Here is a 20,790-nt window from a genome sequence, read left to right on the forward strand (position 1 = left end):
GCAGAAATACAAAGGATCATGAGAGATTACTACAAGCAACTATATGCCAATAAAATGGACAACCTGGAAGAAATGGACAAATTCTTAGAAATGCACAACCTTCCGAGACTGAACCAGGAAGAAACAGAAAATATGAACAGACCAATCACAAGTAATGAAATTGAAACTGTGATTCAAAATCTTCCAACAAACAAAAGCCCAGGACCAGATGGCTTCACAGGCGAATTCTATCAAACATTTAGAGAAGAGCTAACACCTATCCTTCTCAAACTCTTCCAAAAAATTGCAGAGGAAGGAACACTCCCAAACTCATTCTATGAGGCCACCAACCCTAATACCAAAAGCAGACAAAGATACTACAAAAAAAGAAAATTACAGACCAATATCACTGATGAATATAATGCCAAAATCCTCAACAAAATACTAGCAAACAGAAACCAACAGCACATTAAAAGGATCATACACCACAATCAAGTGGGATTTATCCCAGGGATGCAAGGATTCTTCAATATATGCAAATCAACCAATGTGATACACCATATTCACAAACTGAAGAAGAAAAACCATATGATCATCTCAATAGATGCAGAAAAACCTTCTGACAAAATTCAACACCAATTTATAATAAAAACTCTTCAGAAAGTGGGCACAGAGGGAACCTACTGCAACATAATAAAGGCCATATATGACAAACCCACAGCAAACATCATTCTCAATGGTGAAAAACTGAAAGCATTTCCTCTAAGATCAGGAACAAGACAAGGATGTCCACTCTTGCCACTATTATTCAACATAGTTTTGGTAGCCAGGGCAATCAGAGAAGAAAAAGAAATAAAAGGAATACAAATTGGAAAAGAAGTAAAACTGTCAGTGTTTGCAGATGACATGACACTATACATAGAGAATCCTAAAGATGCCACCGGAAAACTACTAGAGATAATCAATGAATTTGGTAAAGTTGCAGGATACAAAATTAATGCACAGAAATCTCTTGCATTCGTATACACTAACAACGAGAGATCAGAAAGAGAAATTAAGGAAACAATCCCATTCACCACTGCAACAAAAAGAATAAAATACCTAGGAATGAACCTACCTTAGGAGGTAAAAGACCTGTACTCAGAAAACTATAAGACACTGATGAAAGAAATCAAAGATGACACAAACAGATGAAGAAGATATACCATGTTCTTGGATTAGAAGAATCAATATTGTGAAAATGACTATACTACCCAAAGCAATCTACAGATTCAATGCAATCCCTATCAAATTACCAATGGCATTTTTTACAGAACTAGAACAAAAAACATTAAAATTTGTATGGAGACACAAAAGACCCCGAATAGCCAAAGCAATCTTGAGTGGAAAAAAAACGGAGCTGGAGGAATCAGACTCCCTGACTTCAGACTATACTACGAAGCTACAGTAATCAAGACAAAATGGTACTGGCTCAAAAATAGAAATATACATCAATGGAACAGGATAGAAAGCCCAGAGATAAACCCACACACCTATGGTCAACTAATCTATGACAAAGGAGGCAAGGATATACAATGGAGAAAAGACAGTCTCTTCAATAAGTGGTGCTGGAAAAACTGGACAGCTACATGTAAAAGGATGAAATTAGAACACTCCCTAACACCATACACAAAAATAAACTCACAATGGATTAAAGACCTAAATGTAAGACCAGACACTATAAAACTCTTAGAGCAAAACACAGGAAGAACACTCTTTGACATAAATCACAGCAAGATATTTTTTTGACCCACCTCCTAGAGTAATGGAAATAAAAAGAAAAATAAACAAATGAGAGCTAATGAAACTTAAAAGCTTTTGCACAGCAAAGGAAACTATAAACAAGATGAAAAGACAACCCTCATAATGGGAGAAAATATTTGCAAATGAATCAACAGACAAAGGATTAATCTCCAAAATATAGAAACAGCTCAATATTAAAAAAACAAACAACCCAATCCAAAAATGGGCAGAAGACCTAAATAGACATTTCTCTAAAGAAGACATACAGATGGCCAAGAAGCACATGAAAAGCTGCTCAGCATCACTAATTATTAGAGAAATGCAAATCAAAACTACAGTGAGGTATCACCTCACACTGGTTAGAATGGGCATCATCAGAAAATCTACAAACAACAAATGCTGGACAAGGTGTGGAGAAAAGGGAACCCTCTTGCACTGTTGGTGTGAATGTAAACTGATACAGCCACTATGGAGAACAGTATGGAGGTTCCTTTAAAAACTAGAAGTAGAATTACCATATGACCCAGCAATCCCACTACTGGGAAAAGAGAAAAGCATAATTCAAAAAGACACATGCACCCCAATGTTCATTACAGCACTATTTACAACAGCCAGGTCATGGAAGGAACCTAAATGCTCATAGACAGATGAATGGATAAAGAAGATATGGTACATATATACATTGGAATATTACTCAGCCATAAAAAGGAACGAAATTGAGTTATTTGTAGAGACGTGGATGGACCTAGAGACTGTCATACAGAGTGAAGTAAGTCAGAAAGAGAAAAACAAATATCGTATATTAACACATATATGTGGAATCTAGAAAAATGGTACAGATGAATCGGTGTGCAAGGCAGAAATACAGACACAGATGTAGAGGACAAACGTATGGACACCAAGGGGGGAAAGCAGGGGGGTGGGCGGGAAAGGGAGTATGAATTGGGAGATTAGGATTGATGACATATATACAGTAATATGTATAAAATAGATAACTAATAAGAACCTGCTGTATAAAAAATAAATAAAATTTTTAAAAATAAAATAAAAAAGTCTGTTATACACTGACATTTTGTACTCTAAGCACCAAGGTTTTAGAGTAAACTACTTACTTTTAAACTCTGATGCCTACACTACAGTCTGATTTACATGGTCGTAAAATACAGATACACTGACACTTGCTGACGTATCATCATAGAACGTGAGGGGAAAATGCAAAAATCAATAAAAAGTAAACAAATAAGGCACTATCACATTAATTTATATAAATGATGAGAAAGAAAAGCAATAGAACAATGCCAGAGGTACTAAAACAGGCATGAAAAATTCACAGTGCTCAGCCTAAATCAACAGATACACATGTTCTGAGGAAAAATATTAAGAGATAACCTAATGGAGACTGGGATGGGGTGGGGGGTGGGGAAGCAAGGAGAAGAACAGCAAAACATCAAAAACAGTCTAAGTACTATTCTTATTAATTGTGTGACCTTGACCAAGTTAATGGTGCCTGCTTATCTCCATTTTTTCATTTGATTTCCACTTCCATTAAGAGGGAGGAGTAATGACATTTCACTGAAAAGCTTTGGAAGCCCATGCATTTTAGAAAAACCATCTTATATATCAAGGTTCTTTAGGTACTTGTGGATCTATCACACTTGAAGAGATGGAATTACTCTAAAACTTCAGCCCCTGAATTCTAAGAATGCCAGATTGCCACTTCTTAATATTTTAACACCATGTACAACATCCACCAGGAAAAAAAAAAAATATTTACAGGAAATCCTTCAGATTTAAGAATTGTAAATGCATAGCTCCAATTTCAGTATCATGAGTTCAACTGCTTCATGTTTTTTGTTTTTTAATTATTTATTTATTTTTCGCTGCACTGGGTCTCCATTGCTGCACGCGGGCTTTCTCTAGCGCGGCAAGCTGGGGCTACTCTTCACTGCAGTGCGTGGGCTTTTCATTGCGGTGGCTTCTCTTGGTGCAGAGCACGGGCTCTAGGTGCGTGGGCTTCTGTAGTTGTGGCTCAAGGGCTCTAAAGCGCAGGCTCAGTAGTTGTGGTGCACAGGCTTAGTTGCTCCACGGCATGTGGGATCCTCCCGGACCAGGGACTGAACCCATTTCCCTTGCATTCTCAGGCAGATTCTTAACCACTGCGCCACCAGTGAAGTCCCAACTGCTTCTTGTTCTCTGCTACAACTCAGCTCTAAAGCATATGCTTAAACTTACATCCTCCTTGATTAAAGGAAGATTAGAGGCTGTCCTTGGATAGAGGTAACCAGATAGTACAAGGTATCAAAGAGAAGCATTAGGAATTTAGTACAATAAAAATCTCTCCTAATAGTGAACAAGAACAATCGGAAGAATACAAAGACAGCCATACAGTAAAGTGTTAGGTACTAGTGATAAATTCTCCTTTTGTATCTGATTTGTTCATCCTGAGATCAAAGAGCCTGAAGAAATTCCCCTTGCAGGAAGTTGTTAGAACTTAACCCACAGTACGTATGGAGGTAGCTGTTCTAAACACCAAACCACAGTACAACTTATTCTGAAGGAAGTAGCTAATAATTTTTTTAAAGCATCAAGAAAGTTTAACAGTGAGAAAAGTAACAGAAAAGTGACAGCTTTTACAGAGAAAAAGCTACGTATTTTCTTTCTAAAAATATTCTGAAAAGGTAGATAATTTGTTTGTTGATTAAACAAGAAACATAAAAAATCATTTTCAAAAGCGCAAGTCTCAAGTTAATACTCCCAGGTTTTACTTTATAAAAGAAAAAAAAAAAAAAAGCACAGAATAGTACCTTTAATTTTAACCTGGTTCGACCTTCTTCATCCAGCATTTCCTCATCTTCAAATTCATCTTCATAATATTGAGGATCAAAAGGTCTACAAATTGTTTTTAAAATAAACCATTAATCACATTTTGTAAGAAATATCATTACTGTTATATAATGCAACTCTAAAAAATCACAATAATTAAAAATCATAATGGTCAACTATAAGGAAGCATTCAAATTACTGTACCATCTTGAAATTTGGTGTTAATACACATTGCTTGAAATAAAGTGCAAGCAAGGCTAAATATTCAAACTATTCTTTATTCTTATATGTCTTCCAAAGAGTAGACCACACATACTCTAGCTTTCCACATCATTTTGCTTAGGGAAAAAATTTTAAATCGCACAAGAGCTTGCATGTTACTTAGTGAATAATACCCATCAACACTGTTTAACTGTCCAAAACCATTAGTTTTTCTAGATCCACAATGGCTGCTACAGTAGACATTTGCAGTTTCTCTAGCAAACTTCACCACTCTCAATTTCAGTTTTTTCAGGGATCCATTAGTCAGAAACAACCAAAGACTTGTGGTGTCTGTTAATTCATAAGAAATACCAGACTGCTAAAAACAATTACAAGCATTAAAAGTCTCCTTTACCAATAGTCCATACTTTTTCTATCACAGTATATACTTGATTTATTTTTTCAGAGCTACATAACCAGTTTTCCATTTTGTGATTAGTCAACTCATACAAAATAAGAAAAATATCAACATTCTACATATTTCTATCCAACATTAAAAAACACTATTAACTGATCCCCTTACCTGGGCTCTACACTGAGAAAGTTGGGCAGCTTAACAAAATACAAGTCATTTCCTAAATCAGTGTTTACTTTGGGTATTTCTACTTCTATTCTGGTCTCAGGAATTGGCTCTTCCTCCTGTTGATCCTGAGGCAATCCATTTTCATCCTAGTAAAAGAGTCACAGAGCTTTAGATCTTGATGGGACCTTAGAGGTGGTCTAGCTCAACTTCCACACTTTAATTGCTTAGGCAGATAAGAAGTATAATGAGACATGACTTTAGGGTTAACATCCATTCCCTAACAACCAACTCCCCAAAAACCTCATGGAAAACAAGATCTGTTTGGAAGCATCAATATAAGAAAATATCTCTTTTGTGATAAATCTACCTTCCACATATTCACCGACAGAAGTGTAAAATTAATCGGCACTTCAATATGAAGTCACTCTATCAATTAAAATCAGAGAAGATTATCAACAAAGCACAAAAAACATTTAAATCAATGGTTCTCAATTCACAGGTCTTTGCAGTCTAGACTCTTAAGGTATGGCGCCAACCTCATGCTGGGCAGTTCTTTCTTTCTTTCTTTCTTTTTCTTATCCATTTTTTCCCAGTGATAACATCTTGCAAAACTATAGTGCAATATCACAACCAGGAGACTGACCCTGATACAGGCAGACACAGGACATTTCCATCACCACAAAGAATCATGCTGCCCTTTTACAGCCACATCCACTTCCCTCTTGCCCTCATCCCTCCTTAATATCCATTAATCCCTTCTCCATTTCTACAATTCTGTCATTTCAAGAATGTTATATAAGTGGATTCATACAGTATGTAACCTTTTGGGACTGGCTTTTTCTCACTCAGCATAATTACCTGGAACTTCATCCAAGTTGCTGCGTATATCAATAGTTAAATCCTTTTCGTTGCTCAGTAGTATTCCGTGGATGGATGTGCCATGGCAGTTATTTCTAATCCTCCTTATAACCAAGTGTTCCCTAATTAACTGAGAATGTCATCTGTTTGTTGTATTTTCATACTGCAATTCATTTATCGACTTCCTCTTCCCAGCGTAAGAGACAGACTTAATACTCTCCTCCAATTCTCACTGGTAATTCTACTTACAACAGGCTGTCCTGGAGTGGGTGGTTTATCTTCCCCATCACTCCCTGAAGATATATCATCTGCACCTCCAAAGAGATCCATGGTTCCACTATTATCTTCCATATAGGAGAAAAAAATGCTCAGTATTAATATCTTTAACAATGATTCTTCAAATCTATCACTTCAACACATTCCCAAGGTTTCTAGACCAAGCACCCAGAAACCACTCAAACACAACTCTGAGCCTGGCTCTCAAAGATCTGACGAGAATGTCTGTGGAGAGGGAAGGGGGCAAATCCAGTGAAGGGCAAAGCTGCACAGGAGGCACTCCTTTCTCCCTTCACTTACTTCATCCTTGTTCTTCCACTTTCCTTTATTCCCCAGGAGCCCAAAAATATCCTCCTACAATCTAGATACTCAAATTTGGGGCTTAAGCACTCTACACAGGCCTATTCTCTATAGAGTTCCTCAAGTTTTAAAATTACAGGTCCATGTCTACCCAGGTCCCCCTCCTCTCAAGCAGAACTTCACCCAGGTATAGGCAAAACAACAACATCAACAACGATCTGTAATAAATCAATAAATCAAGGTGGGGTAGTAGAGGAGGTGACAGGAAGATAGGAGGGCAGTCAAAAAGTAGGCTGCTTGAAATTGGGATTATAGAAGAGTTATGATTATTGGTAATGACATGGTCTAGGACAAAACCATGGGAGTGAGTTATTGAGACAAGGTGAAGGACTGACCACTGAAAAAGAAGAGGCAACCTATTAGAATGGCCAAAATTCAGAACCCTGCCAACACCAAATGCTGACAAAAATATGGAGCAACAGGAACTCTCATTCACTGATGGTGGGAATGCAAAATGGTACACCCACTTTGGAGGACAGTCTGGCAGTTTCTCACCAAACTAAACATACTCTTACCACATGCCCCAGAAATTGTGCTCCTTGGTATTTGCCCAAAGGATCTGCAAACTTATATCCACATGAAAACTTGCACACGAATGTTTATAGCAGCTTTACTCATAACTGCCAAAACTCAGAAGCAACCAAAATGTCCTTCAGTAGGTGAAAGGATAAACTGGTACATCCAGACAATGGAATACAGGAATACCTTGGAGACATCTTGGGTTTGGTTCCAGACCACCACAATAAAGTGAATATTGCAATAAAGCAAGTCACATGAAATTTTTGGTTTCCCAAGGCATATAAAAGTTATATTTACACTATGCAGTAGTCTATTAGGTGTGCAAAAGCATTATGTCTAAAAATGTACATATCTTAATTTTAAAACACTTTAAATTTTAAAATTATTTAAAAATTATAAAATATTTTATTGCTAAAAAATGCTAACCATCATCTGAGCCTTCAGTGAATCATAATCTTTTTGCTGGTGGAGGATTTGAAATATCACAATTACCAAAATGTGACACAGAGATATGACGTAAGCAAAAGCTGTTAGAAAAATGGTGCCAACAGACTTGCTCAATGCACGGTTATCACAAACCTTCAATTTGCAAAGGACACAGTATCTGAGAAGCACAATAAACTGAGGTGCAATATTACAAGGTATGCTTATATTACTCAGTGCTAAAAAGAAATGAGCTGTAAAACCATGAAAGACATGGAGGACACTTAAATACATATTACTAAGTGAAAGAAGCCAATCTAAAAAGGCTACTTACTATATGATTCCAACTATGACATTCTGAAAAAGGCAAAACTATGGAGACAGTAAAAAGATCACTGGTTGCCAGAGGTTAGGCAGGAGGGAGGGATGAACAGGCAGAGCACAGAGAATTTTAGGACAGTGAAACTATTCGGTGTGACACGAAGATGGTGGATCCATGTCACCATACATTTTTCCAAACCCATAGAATGTACAATACCAAGAAGTGAACCGTAATGTAAACTATGGATTTTGGGTGATTACAATGTGTCATTGTAGGTTCATCAGTTGTAACAAATGTACCACTCTGGTGGAGGACGTTGATAGTGGGGCAAGCTATGCATGAGTGGGGGCAGGGCATATATGAGAAATCTCTACCTTGCCCTCAGTTTTGCTGTGAACCTTAAACTGCTCTAAAAAAAAAATTTTTTTTTTTTTAAAAGAGGAGGAAGGAGGAAGGTCACAAGTGTTGAAAAGTTCATCTATATGATAAAATCACCAAAACTACAACTCCATCCACCAACACTCTCACGTCCCCACTTGATTATTTTCTTCTTAGGTCTTATCACCATCTAACATTTCATTTACTTATTGTGTTATTAGTCTCCCTACCTTACACTGACCCCACCAGAATATGGGTTCTACAAGGGAGAAGTCTTTATCTGTTTTGATTATTGCTACATTCTGAGTGCACAGAATAGTACTAGTACAAAGCAGGTTCTCAATAAATAACTGTAAAAAGATAAAATAATTAATATATCTAATTCTCACAACAACGCTGTTAGGTGGTTAGCATCATCTCCCTCTTACAGATCAGAAAATTTAAGTGTAGTAAGTAATTAATTTGACCAAAATCATATAGTTGGAAAGTACAATAGAACCATAAAGATTCTAACTTGGATCATCTGATTCCAAAGTCCATGTACATAGATCTAAAGATCTTTAAGTAAACCCCAGAGCTTGTTCTGTCCAGCTCTCTCCTTTTCTCTCTAGTTGACTTTCTAAATGTTTGCTTTAGTTATACTGTTACTTGTGATAAGTTACATAAGCTACTTAACATTAATGCCTAATTACCATTCAGCACAAAAATGGCTGTGCATATCAAACTTATGTTTGCTGTAACTTTTATACTAACATCTTATCTTTATTGTATAGTAACTAGCCATTTGAAATGTAGTCACACGTAGAGGTGAACAGGTAGATCTTTTATCCTTACAACAAACCCACCTTACCTAACACTGGGTTTTTATAAACTCTTCATCTAAACCAGAGCTTGGGGACTTCCCTGCTGACGCAGTGGTTAAGAATCTGCCTGCCAGTGCAGGGGACACAAGTTCAATCCCTGGTCCGGGAAGATCCCACATGCCAAAGAGCAACTAAGCCCATGCGCCACAACTACTGAGCCTGCGCTCTGGAGCCTGCGAGCCACAACTACTGAAGCCCGCGCGCCTAGAGCCCGTGCTCCGCAACAAGAGAAGCCACCTCAATGAAAAGCCCACGCACCACAATGAAGAGTAGCCCCCGCTCGCCGCAACTAGAGAAAGCCTGCCCACAGCAACGAAGACCCAACACAGCCAAAAATAAATTAATTAATTTAAATAAATAAATAAATAAACCATAGCTTGAAGAATCAGGTTCTTCATCTGATATTAACCTATTAAGAACTTAAGAACAAGCTAACAGGCTTCCCTGGTGGCGCAGTGGTTAAGAATCCGCCTGCCAATGCAGGGGACACGGGTTTGAGCCCTGGTCTGGGAAGATCCCACATACCGTGGAGCAACTAAGCCCGTATGCCACAACTACTGAGCCTGCGCTCTAGAGCCCGCGAGCCACAACTACTGAGCCCGCATGCCACAACTACTGAAGCCCGTGTGCCTAGAGCCCGTGCTCTGCAACAAGAGAAGCCACCACAATGAAAAGCCCACGCACCGCAACGAAGAGTAGCCCTCGCTCACTGCAACTACAGAAAGCCCACACGCAGCAATGAAGACCCAACGCAGCCAAAAATAAATAAATAAAATAAATAAATTTATTAAAAAAAAAAAAAGAACAAGCTAACAAGCTGCGCTGGAACTGTCATTATTCAAACAAAAGAATGGACATTGCCACCTCCACCTCAACCAGAGCCTCAGCCCCTAATAGCAGATTCACTCTGACTATAAATGAAGCAGGTTCTTCAACTAATTAAGTGCAAGCAGTTTCTCCTATCTGTACAACTTGCCTGTGTACACTAAATGTATCCACATTCTCTTCTGTGGGTCTTGCAGTCTGGGGCCAGTGCCCAGGGTTGGGAATGCACTACAGTTAAATGCAGAGAGAGGGATGGAAATACAGATATATAAAAGAAATAATTGTAGTACCTTTTGGTACCTCAGTGTCACTATCTGCTTCTGAATCAGATGCAATTGCATTCTTGCGTTTCATTCGTAAAACTTCATCTTCGCTATCACTGCCTCTTGCAGATTCTGTAAGAGGAGAATCAGAAGATCTGCATAATCACAGTCATATCATTACTTAGAATTTTGTGTTTTAAAAGCAACATTAGGAAAATAAATAAATAAATAAATAAAAGCAACATTAGGGATAAACAAACTGTGGTACACCCATACAATGGAAAGCAACTCAGTAATAAGTAAGAATGAACTACTGATACATGTAACGATTTGGGTAAGTCTCAAATGCATTACACGAAGTGAAAGAAAAAAGGTTACATACTGTATGATTCCATTTATATGATGACATTCTCAAAAAGACAAAACTACAGTGACAGGACAGAGCAGTAGTTGTCAAGGGTCACAGGTGGGGAAGTATATAACTACAGAAGGTATAGAATGAGGGAGCTTTCTAGGGTGACAGAACTATTCTGTATCTTGACTGTGGTGGTGGTTACACAAATCTATACATGCATTAACACTAACAGAACTGTACATACACACACAAAAATCAACTTACTATAGTAAATTTTAAAATAAAATTAATAAAAGGAACATTGGTTTCTGTAAGCAGAAAAACTTGGGAGAATGTGAAAAGCAGTACTGAAACTTAAAATTAAATTTATATACCACTCATTACAGAAGAAAAGAAAAAGAGGTAAAAATATTGCAATGGAAGAGACAAATATATCTGGATGGTACAATTATTTACCTAATTGTAAACTTCAAAAATGAACCACTGTAATAAAGAAGATGTGGCACATATATACAATGGAATATTACTCAACCATAAAAAGAAACGAAATTGAGTTATTTGTAGTGAGGTGGATGGACCTAGAGTCTGCAATACAGAGTGAAGTAAGTCAGAAAGAGAAAAACAAATACCGTATGCTAACACATATATATGGAATCTAAAAAAAAAAAAATGGTCATGAAGAACCTAGGGGCAGGATGGGAATAAAGATGCAGACCTACTAGAGAATGGACTTGAGGACATGGGGAGGGGGAAGGGTAAGCTGGGACAAAGTGAAAGAGTGGCATGTGTATATATATACACTAACAAACGTAAAACCAATAGCTAGTGGGAAGCAGCCGCATAGCACAGGGAGATCAGCTCAGTGCTTTGTGACTACCTAGAGGGGTGGGATAGGGAGGGTGGGAGGGAGGGAGACGCAAGAGGAAAGAGATATGGGGATATATGTATAGGTGATTCACTTCGTTATAAAGCAGAAACTAACACACCATTGTAAAGCAATTATACTCCAATAAAGATGTTAAAAAAAAAAAAAAGAACCATTGAAGAACTAGTTTAGAATTAAGCAGAATGACCAGATACAAGATTCCTACTATGACTCTAGTTTTAGGTTAGCCTGCTAGTATTTGGGAAGTAGTGCATGAGCCTTAATGATTCTGGTAACAGTACAAATAACTCTACCCAGAACTAGTTACTGAGTACTTACTGCAGTCCTATAGTCTATATAGACCTATATCCATCTCTGGAAATTTTCTGATCTCCTCTCCTAAATAATGCTAAAATGTGGTCTTGAATGCTATCCTGAGGTATGTATTACAGGGGAGAAGACCCCCTCTCTCCATACTGCAGCTCTCTAAGAAGACAGGATCAATATGTAATTATAATCAATCACTTATAAAAATGAAGCAATCCAGATATTAATTACTTCAGGAAGACTTCCAACCTAATCAAAGTGACTTTTATATAATACAAAAAAAGAAGATGGCTAATTGTTTTAATATTCTATATGAGAATGTGTTAACTTCAGGAAAACAGTGTAAATGACTATTATAAAACGGGGTCCAGAAGCCAAAGTTCAGCTCTGTGTTTCCTGCTGTCTTTAGGGAATGAATGTTCTGATCTAAGCACATCTCCCCAGGATGAGGACGCATGTGTCAAGCTATCATAGCTCACTGAGATCATCCAGCTGTGTTTTCATTTTCTGGATATTATGCTCCCCAGGTAACCTCCTGATTGTTATAATTTGGCATCCAATGTAGATTTTCCCCCAAAGGAAAGGATACAGTGATAAGAGAGAAATAATTGATGCTCTTGAAACAAACAATTTTGCAATTCAATTTTTATAGTTTCCTGTGAATTTGATTAGTTTGAGTACACTCCTTGGAGCCTGATTACCTCTGGAAGATGAAATTTTGGATCTCAAATAAACTGAGCTGGAACACCTCATTATAGCTACCCTATGGGGGAGTTTCAATGATATTGGGTTTTTTCGCCCAGGCAATCTATTCTCACCTGAGGCATGCTCTTAGTTACCCACAAAAATGGAACTAACTATTTGATATCTAGCTACTTTAGCACTATACATCTTTCTCTAAGACTTTCCTCTTTAAATTTTTTTCTTCCTGATCTATCATCAATTAAATGGAAGGGGAATAAGAGAAATAATACATGGATTAGGAAAATGTTTAAAGGCAAAATGTAAAGAGTTAGAAAAGGCTAAAATAGAGGGACAGAAGAGAAAAAACAGGGTACTAAAAGTAGGAATGTGAAAAGAATAAATGAGCCCCTGCTGTACCTGAATGCTTCTACTAAACCATTATGGTTCTCATAAATGTATTACCTGACTTATGGTCCTGTTCCTCTTCATCATCTGAATGCCTGTGTTCTTCATCCGAGGCCTGTGGCCTTTCATCATCAGAATTTTGCATTTTCTCATCATCAGACATCTGTGGCCGCTCTTCATCATCAGAATTCTGTTTCTCATCATCATTATCAGAAGCTGCTGGCCGTTCATCATCCGAATTAGCCTTCTCCTCCTCAGACAGTTGTTGTCTCTCATCATCTGAAAGCTGAGGCCTCTCCTCATCATCTGTGTTCTGCATTTTCTCATCATCATCAGAATTCTGCAGTTTATCTTCATCAGATCCTTGTGCCCTCTCCTCATCATCAGAATTTTGTATCTTTTCATCATCTGACTGGTCACTTTTATCTTCTCTGCCCCATTTTTCATCATCTGAATGTGCTTTTTCAGAACCTTCCGCTTCTGAGTGATGGCTCCCTCCATCTGATCTATGACCTTCATCGTCATCGTCATTGTGGGCTTCTGATCCACTGTGCTGATCTATATCTGAGGGATCATTGTCTTCATGGTCAGAACGCTCAGAAGCTTCTGATCTATTGTCTGATCCTTCAGAGTGATTATCACTCCCACTATGATGAGAAGCTCCCTCATCCTCACTGTCATCTCCAAACAGTTCCTTATTACTTGGTTTTCCTGAGTCATCTCTTTCATCTTGATCACTTTCACTTCCAGAGGCATTACTGCCAGAAGCAACATTCTCTTGATCAGAATCTGAGCCTGATCCAGAATCAGAATCTATGGGATCATATAAACACAGGGTGATGTAAGCAAAAAAAGTAGAATAAGCAACACCAAAAGTCCATCCCAACATAAAAGCAATGAGAAAACTTGTCAAAAGCTGTTAGCATCTATTTTCTCAGACTCTGGAAACTAACTAAAAGTTGCAGCAACCAGGGGAATGCTTAACAAGAAAAAAAAGCTGAGTCTCAGTAAGAAAAAAGGGGTGTTTTAACATACCTCCCCACCCCCAACCCACCCCTTGGTCAATGGTGCCTTGAAGATAACAGCCCAAACTTCTGGTGCATGTACCACTAATGGAGGGAGCAGAAGGCACCTCATTTGCAAAGAATCATGGTTGTTAGTTTTGATCTGTCTGGTGGATCACTGAGGGACTGGCTCAAAGGGCTTGACTTTATCTCACCTAACTTGGAACTCTCTTGTTGTTAAGGAAGCTACCTGAGAGTGTTGGTCAAACACATTTACAGGCAAATGTATTAGTTGCCTCTGGGATAATGGAAAGCAGTTGAGGCAAACAACAGACTAACTAAAAAGCTTGGGAGAAAAGGCTGAGGAATGACATAATATAAGGGCTTTTAAAAGCTTCCACAATAAACGAAACAAAAAAAAGAAAAGAAAAGGAAAAAAAACACCCACATATTCTTACTGACCTGAAAAGCCATGCACTTGCCCAGGGCTGTGCACATGCTCAAGAAAGAACCAAGAAGGCCCTAAGCTCTCACTTCCAGCTGACCTTCAGGCTCTGTGCAAGCAGGAAATGAAGGCAAAGACAGTTTATAAACAACCTGGTTGAGTGATGAAAGCATGCCCTAACACACACACAGAGCCAATCTGCAAAGGCTGGGAGTTTTTCGTTATTGTTGTTGTTTCTTTTTTTGCATTTAAGGAAATCTCTGTCCAATCACTAGCTGACCACTAAGCTAATGGAACAGAGACTTTAGTGGCTATACACAACAAAGATTGCAGACTTCACAAAATTAGTTCAAAAGAATCTTGAGGATATGGGGAGGGGGTGGGGTGAGATGTGACAGGGTAAGAGAGTGTCATGGACATATATACATCACCAAATGTAAAACAGATAGCTAGTGGGAAGCAGCTGCGTGGCACGGGGAGATCAGCTCGGTGCTTTGTGACCACCTGGAGGGGTGGGATGGGGAGGGTGGGAGGGAGGGAGATTGCACGAGGGAAGAGAAATGGGAACATATTGTATATGTATAGCTGATTCGCTTTGTTGTAGAGCAGAAGCTAACACACCATTGTAAGGCAATTATACTTCAATAAAGATATTAAAAAAAAAAAAAAAGAATCACTAAACAATAACTACTACAACAAATGCTGGGGGGGGCGGTAGGGGGAAGAGAGTGCTGTCCTGAGTCACCACATTACAATATTCAAAATGTCCATTTATCAACAAAAAATTACAAGGCCTGCAAAGAAAGAAGGAAGCATGGCCCATACATATGAAAAAAGGCTACACACTGTCCCTGAAGAAGCCCAGTCAATGAAAATGATGTCTTACCAAATAGAGAATATCAATAAAAAGACAGATATTATAAAAAAAGAACCGAACAGAAATTCTGGAGTTGGAAATTACAATAACTGAAATGAAAAATTCACTAAAGGGACTAAACAGCAGATGTGAGTAGGAAGAAGAAAGAATCAGGAAACTTTAAGATACATCAACTGAGATTATCCAGTCTGGTGAACAAAAAGAGAAAAGAGTGAAGAAAAATGAAAAGTCTAAAAGACTTGTGCGAAACCAGCAAGTATACCAATCTATGCATAATGGGAGTTCCAGAAGAAGAGAAAAAAGAGAAAGGGACAGAAAGAATATTTGAAGAAATAATAGCCAAAAACTCCCCAAATTTGAAGAAAGACATCGACGTACACATACAAGTTGATCAACAAATACCAAGTAGGATAAAGTTAAAGAGACGCACACCTAGACACATAATTATCAAACTGTCTAAAGACAAAGAAAAAATCCTGAAAGCAGCAAAGCAACAGGTCCCATACAAAGGGATCCTCAATAAGGATAACAGTTGATTTCTCATCAGAAACCATAAAAACCAGGAGGTGGTGGTATGAAATATTCAAAGTGCGGAAAGAAATACTGTCAACCAAGAATTCTATATCCAGCAAAACTATCCTTCAAAAATGAAGGAATTATGAGCAGCAACAACAACAAAAGATAAATTGGATTTCCTCAAAATGAAAAGCTTTTATGCAAGAAAGGACATTATCAAGAAAGTGAAAAAACAGCTTACAGAATGGGACAAAATATTTGCAAACCATGTATCTGTCAAGTATATGTATATACTTACAGTACAGTATCCAGATTATATAAAGAATGTTTACAACAAAAAGACAAAAACCCATTTGAAAAATAGACAATAGACTTGAATAGACATTTCTGCATAGTTATACAAATGAAACAAGTACATGAAAAGATGCTCAACATCATTAACCATTAGGAAATGGAAATCAAAACCACAATTAGATATCACTAGACACCAACAGCAATGGTGTATTTTAAAGAGCAGGGGGGGTGGGGTGGAGGGAGAAGTAAAATAAGTATTGGCAAGGATATGAAGAAATAGAACACTCAGACATTGCTGGTGGTAATTGAAAATGGTCCAGCTGCTATAAAAAATGGTTTGGTTGTTTCTCAAAAAGTAAAACAAAGAATTACCATATGACTCAGCAATTCCACTCCTACATATATACCCAAAAGAACTGAAAACAGGCACTCACACAAGTACTTGTACACAAACAACATCACTATTTAAAAGCCAAAAGATGGAAACAACCCAATGTCCATCAACAGCTGGATAAACAAATTGGGATATATACACAGAGTGGAATACTATTCAGTCATTAAAAAGAAATGAAGTACTGATACATAATACAATGTGGATGAACTTCGAAAACATGATGGTAAGAGATAGAAATCAGACACAAAGGACCACATGTTAGGAATTCCCTGGCGGTCCAGTGGTTAGGACGCCACACTCTCACTGCCAAGGGCTCAGGTTCAATCCCTGGTTGGAGAACTAAGATCCCACAAGCCTCGAGGTGCAGCAAAAAAAAAAAAAAAAAAAAAAAGCCACATGTTTTATGATTCCACTTGTATGAAATGTCCAGAATAGATAAATCCATAGATGCAGAAAGCAGACTGATGGTTCATGGGGGCTAGCAAAATGAGCAAATGGCAAGTAACTGCTTAATGGGTATGGCGTTTTATTTTGAGGTGATGAAAATGTTTCAGAACTAGATAGAGATAGTGGCTACACAACATTTTAAAGGTACTAAATACCACTGAATTGTTCACTTAAAAATAGCATATTTGGGGACTTCCCCAGTGGTCCAGTGGTAAAGAATGCACCTTCCAATGCAGGGGACTCGGGTATGATCCCTGCTCAGGGAACTGAGATCCCACATGCCACAGGGCAACTAAGCCCTGGCGCCACAACTACCGAGCTCGTGTGCCTCAATGAGAGAGCACGCATGCTGCAAACTACAGAGCCCATGCGCCACAACTAGAGAAAGAAAAAAAAAAAGGCATATTCTGTAACCAAACTGAAAAGAAGTAAAACTGTCACTATTTGCAGATGACATGATATTATATATAGAAAATCCTAAAGACTCCACCAGAAAACTGTTAGAACTAATAAATTCAATAAAGTTGCAGGATACAATATCAATATACAGTTGTGATTCTATACACTAATAACGAGCTATCAGAAAGAGAAATTAAGAAAACAATCTCATTTACGATTGTATCAAAAAGAGTAAAATACTTAGGAACAAATTTAACCAAAAAGCTGAAAGACCTGTACGCTGAAAACACTGATGAAAGAAACAGAAGAAGATACAAATAAATGGAAAGGTATTCCACGCTCATGGATTGGAAGAATCAATATTGTTAAAATGTCCATACTACCCAAAGCAATCTACATATTGAACACAATCCCTATAAAAATTCCAATGGCATTTTTTCACAGAAATAGAACAAAGAACTCTAAAATTTGTATGGAACGAAAAAAAAACCCAAATAGCCAAAGCAATCTTGAGATAAAAGAATAAAGCTGAAGGCATCATGCCCTTGATTTCAAACTGTATTACAGACACATAAATCAATGGAACAGAATAAAGAGCTCAGAAATAAACCCACACATACATGGTCAATTAATTTACAACAAAGGAACCAAGCCAAGAATACACAATGGGGTAAGGATAGTCTCTTCAATAAATGGTGTTGGGAAAACTGGACAGCAACATGCAAAAGAATGAAACTGGACCACTATCTTACACCATATACAAAATTTAACTCTAAATGGATTAAACTTAAATTTTAGGCCTGAAACCATAAAACTCCTAGAAGAAAACAGGCAGTAAGCTCCTTGACATGGTCTTGGTTATCATTTTTTGGATTTGACACCAAAAGCAAAGGCAACTAAAGCAAAAATAAACAAGAGTGACACATCAAACTAAAAAGCTTCTACACAGCAAAGGAAGCCAACAACAAAATGAAAAGGCAACCTACTAAATGGGATAAAATATTTGCAAATCATATATCTGATAAAGGGTTAATATCCAAAATATATAAAGAACTCACACTATTCAATAGCAAACAAACAAACAACACAATTAAAAAATGGGCAGAAGAACTGAATAGACACTTTCCCAAAAAAGACAGATGGCCAACAGGTACATAAAAAGATGCTCAACATCACTAATCAGAGAAATGAAAATCAAAACCACAGTTAGAATGGCTATTTTCAAAAAGACAAGAAGTAACAAGTGTTGGAGAGGATGTGGAGAAAAGGGAACATTTGTAATTGTTGGTGGGATTGTAAAGTGCTGCAGTCACTATGGAAAACATTATGGAAATGCTTCAGAAAAAGAACAGAACTACTATATGATCCAGCTATTCCACTTCTGGGTATTTATCCAAAGAACACAGAAATACTAATTTGAAAAGATATATGCACATCTATGTTCACTGCAGCATTACTTACAATAGCCAAGATATGGAAACAACCTAAGTGTGCATCTAGAGACAAGTGGACAAAGAAAATGTGGTGTATATATACAATAAAATATTATTCATGCCACTGTAAATATGGCATATATATATAATGGAATATTATTCAACCATAAAAAAGAAGGAAATCTTGGGAATTCCCTGGTGGTCCAGTGGTTAGGACTGGGCGCTTCCATGGCAGGGGGCCCAGGTTCGATCCCTGGTTGGGGAACTAAGATCCCGCAAGCCACGTGGCACAGCCAAAGAAAAAAGGAAGGAAATCTTGCTGTTTACAACAACATGGATGGATCTCGAGGGCATTATGCTAGGTAAAATAAGCAGACAGAGAAAGACAAATACTGTATGTATGATATCACTTATATGTGGGATCTAAAAAAACAAAAACACAAAGCTCATGGATACAGAGAATAAATTGGTGGTTGTTAGAGACTGAGGGAAGGGGGAGAGGTGGACAAAATGGGTGAAGGGAGTCAAAAGATACAAACTTCCAGTTATAAAATAAATGAGTCATGGGGATGTAATATACAGCATGATGACTACAGTTAATAGACTGTATTGCATATTTGAAAGTTGCTAAGAGAGTAGATTTTAACAGTTCTCATCACAGTAAAATAAATTCTGTAACAAGGTATGGTGACAAATGTTAACTAGACTTACTGTGGTGACCATTTCACAATATATATAAATATCAAATCATTATGTTGTACACATGGAACTAATGTTGTATGTCAATTATACCTTAATAAAAATAAAATAAGATGGTAAATTTTATGTTATGTAAATCTCACCTCAATAAAAACAAATTTAGAGTTTGTTGTCAGTGCCCTACAAGAAATGCTGAAGGGAGTCCTTCAGGCCGAAATGAAAGGACAATGGGCAGTAACTTGAATCCACAAGAAAAAATAAAGAACACCAGTAAAGGTAACTAAATAGGTGAGTATAAAGGTCAGTATTAATGTATTTCTAGTTAGTGACTCCTCTTTTTTCATAAGATTTAATTTAAAAGACAATTGTATAAAACAATAATTATAAATCTACATCACTGGGCAGTGTATAAAGATGTAATTTGTGACAACAATAAAAAGGTGAGAGGACGGAGCTATATAGAAAAAAAGTTTTTGTATACTATTGAAATTAAGTTGGTATTAATACAAACTAGATTGTTAGAAATTAAGATTAATTGTAGTCACCAGAGAAACCATTAAGAAAGTTACTAAAACTAAAAATATACAGACAAAGAAACAAGAAGGGAATCACGACAGTACACTACAGAAGAAGCAGTCATAAAGGAAGACAGTAATAAGAAGAATTGAGGAACAAAAAAGACATGACATAGAAAACAAATATCAAAATGGCAGAAGTCCTTCCTTACTGGTAATTACTTTAAATGTATATAAATCAACTTCTCCAATGAAAAGGCAGAAATTGGCAGGATGAATTTTAAAAATGATCCATCCTGGGACTTCCCTGGTGGCCCCATGGTTAAGAATCCTCCTGCCAATGCAGGGGACACAGGTCCGAGCCCTGGTCCAGGAAGATCCCACATGCCGCGGAGCAACTAAGCCCGTGCACCACAACTACTGAGCCTGCGCTCTAGAGCCCACAAGCCACCGCTACTGAAGCCCGTGTGCCTAGAGCCCTGCTCTGCAACAAGAGAAGCCACCGCAATGAGAAGCCCACGCACCACAACAAAGAACTGCCCCTGCTCCCTGCAACTAGAGAAAGCCCGCATGCACCAACAAAGACCCAACGTAGCCAAAAATAAATAAACAATTTTTTAAAAAAAAGATCCATCTATATGCTGTGTACAGGACAGTCTCTTTAGAACCAATACAC

At 37.6% G+C, this 20,790-nt stretch overlaps 1 protein-coding gene across 1 annotated transcript in view; it reads right to left on the bottom strand.

Annotated features, from left to right (window-relative positions):
* The window catches only part of LEO1 (LEO1 homolog, Paf1/RNA polymerase II complex component), a 46,520-nt gene that overhangs the window by 19,527 nt on the left and 6,203 nt on the right, over positions 1-20,790 (bottom strand). Inside the window, exons 2-6 of the mRNA XM_082387877.1 lie at positions 13,149-13,904; positions 10,483-10,587; positions 6,476-6,570; positions 5,369-5,514; positions 4,566-4,650 (exon numbers count right to left, since the gene is read on the bottom strand). Of these exons, the coding sequence (XP_082244003.1) occupies positions 4,566-4,650; positions 5,369-5,514; positions 6,476-6,570; positions 10,483-10,587; positions 13,149-13,904 (1,187 nt within the window). The remainder of the gene's footprint in view (positions 1-4,565; positions 4,651-5,368; positions 5,515-6,475; positions 6,571-10,482; positions 10,588-13,148; positions 13,905-20,790) is intronic.

This window comes from Balaenoptera borealis (assembly GCF_965194805.1).
Source record: "Balaenoptera borealis genome assembly, chromosome: 3".
Lineage (NCBI taxonomy): Eukaryota > Metazoa > Chordata > Mammalia > Artiodactyla > Balaenopteridae > Balaenoptera > Balaenoptera borealis.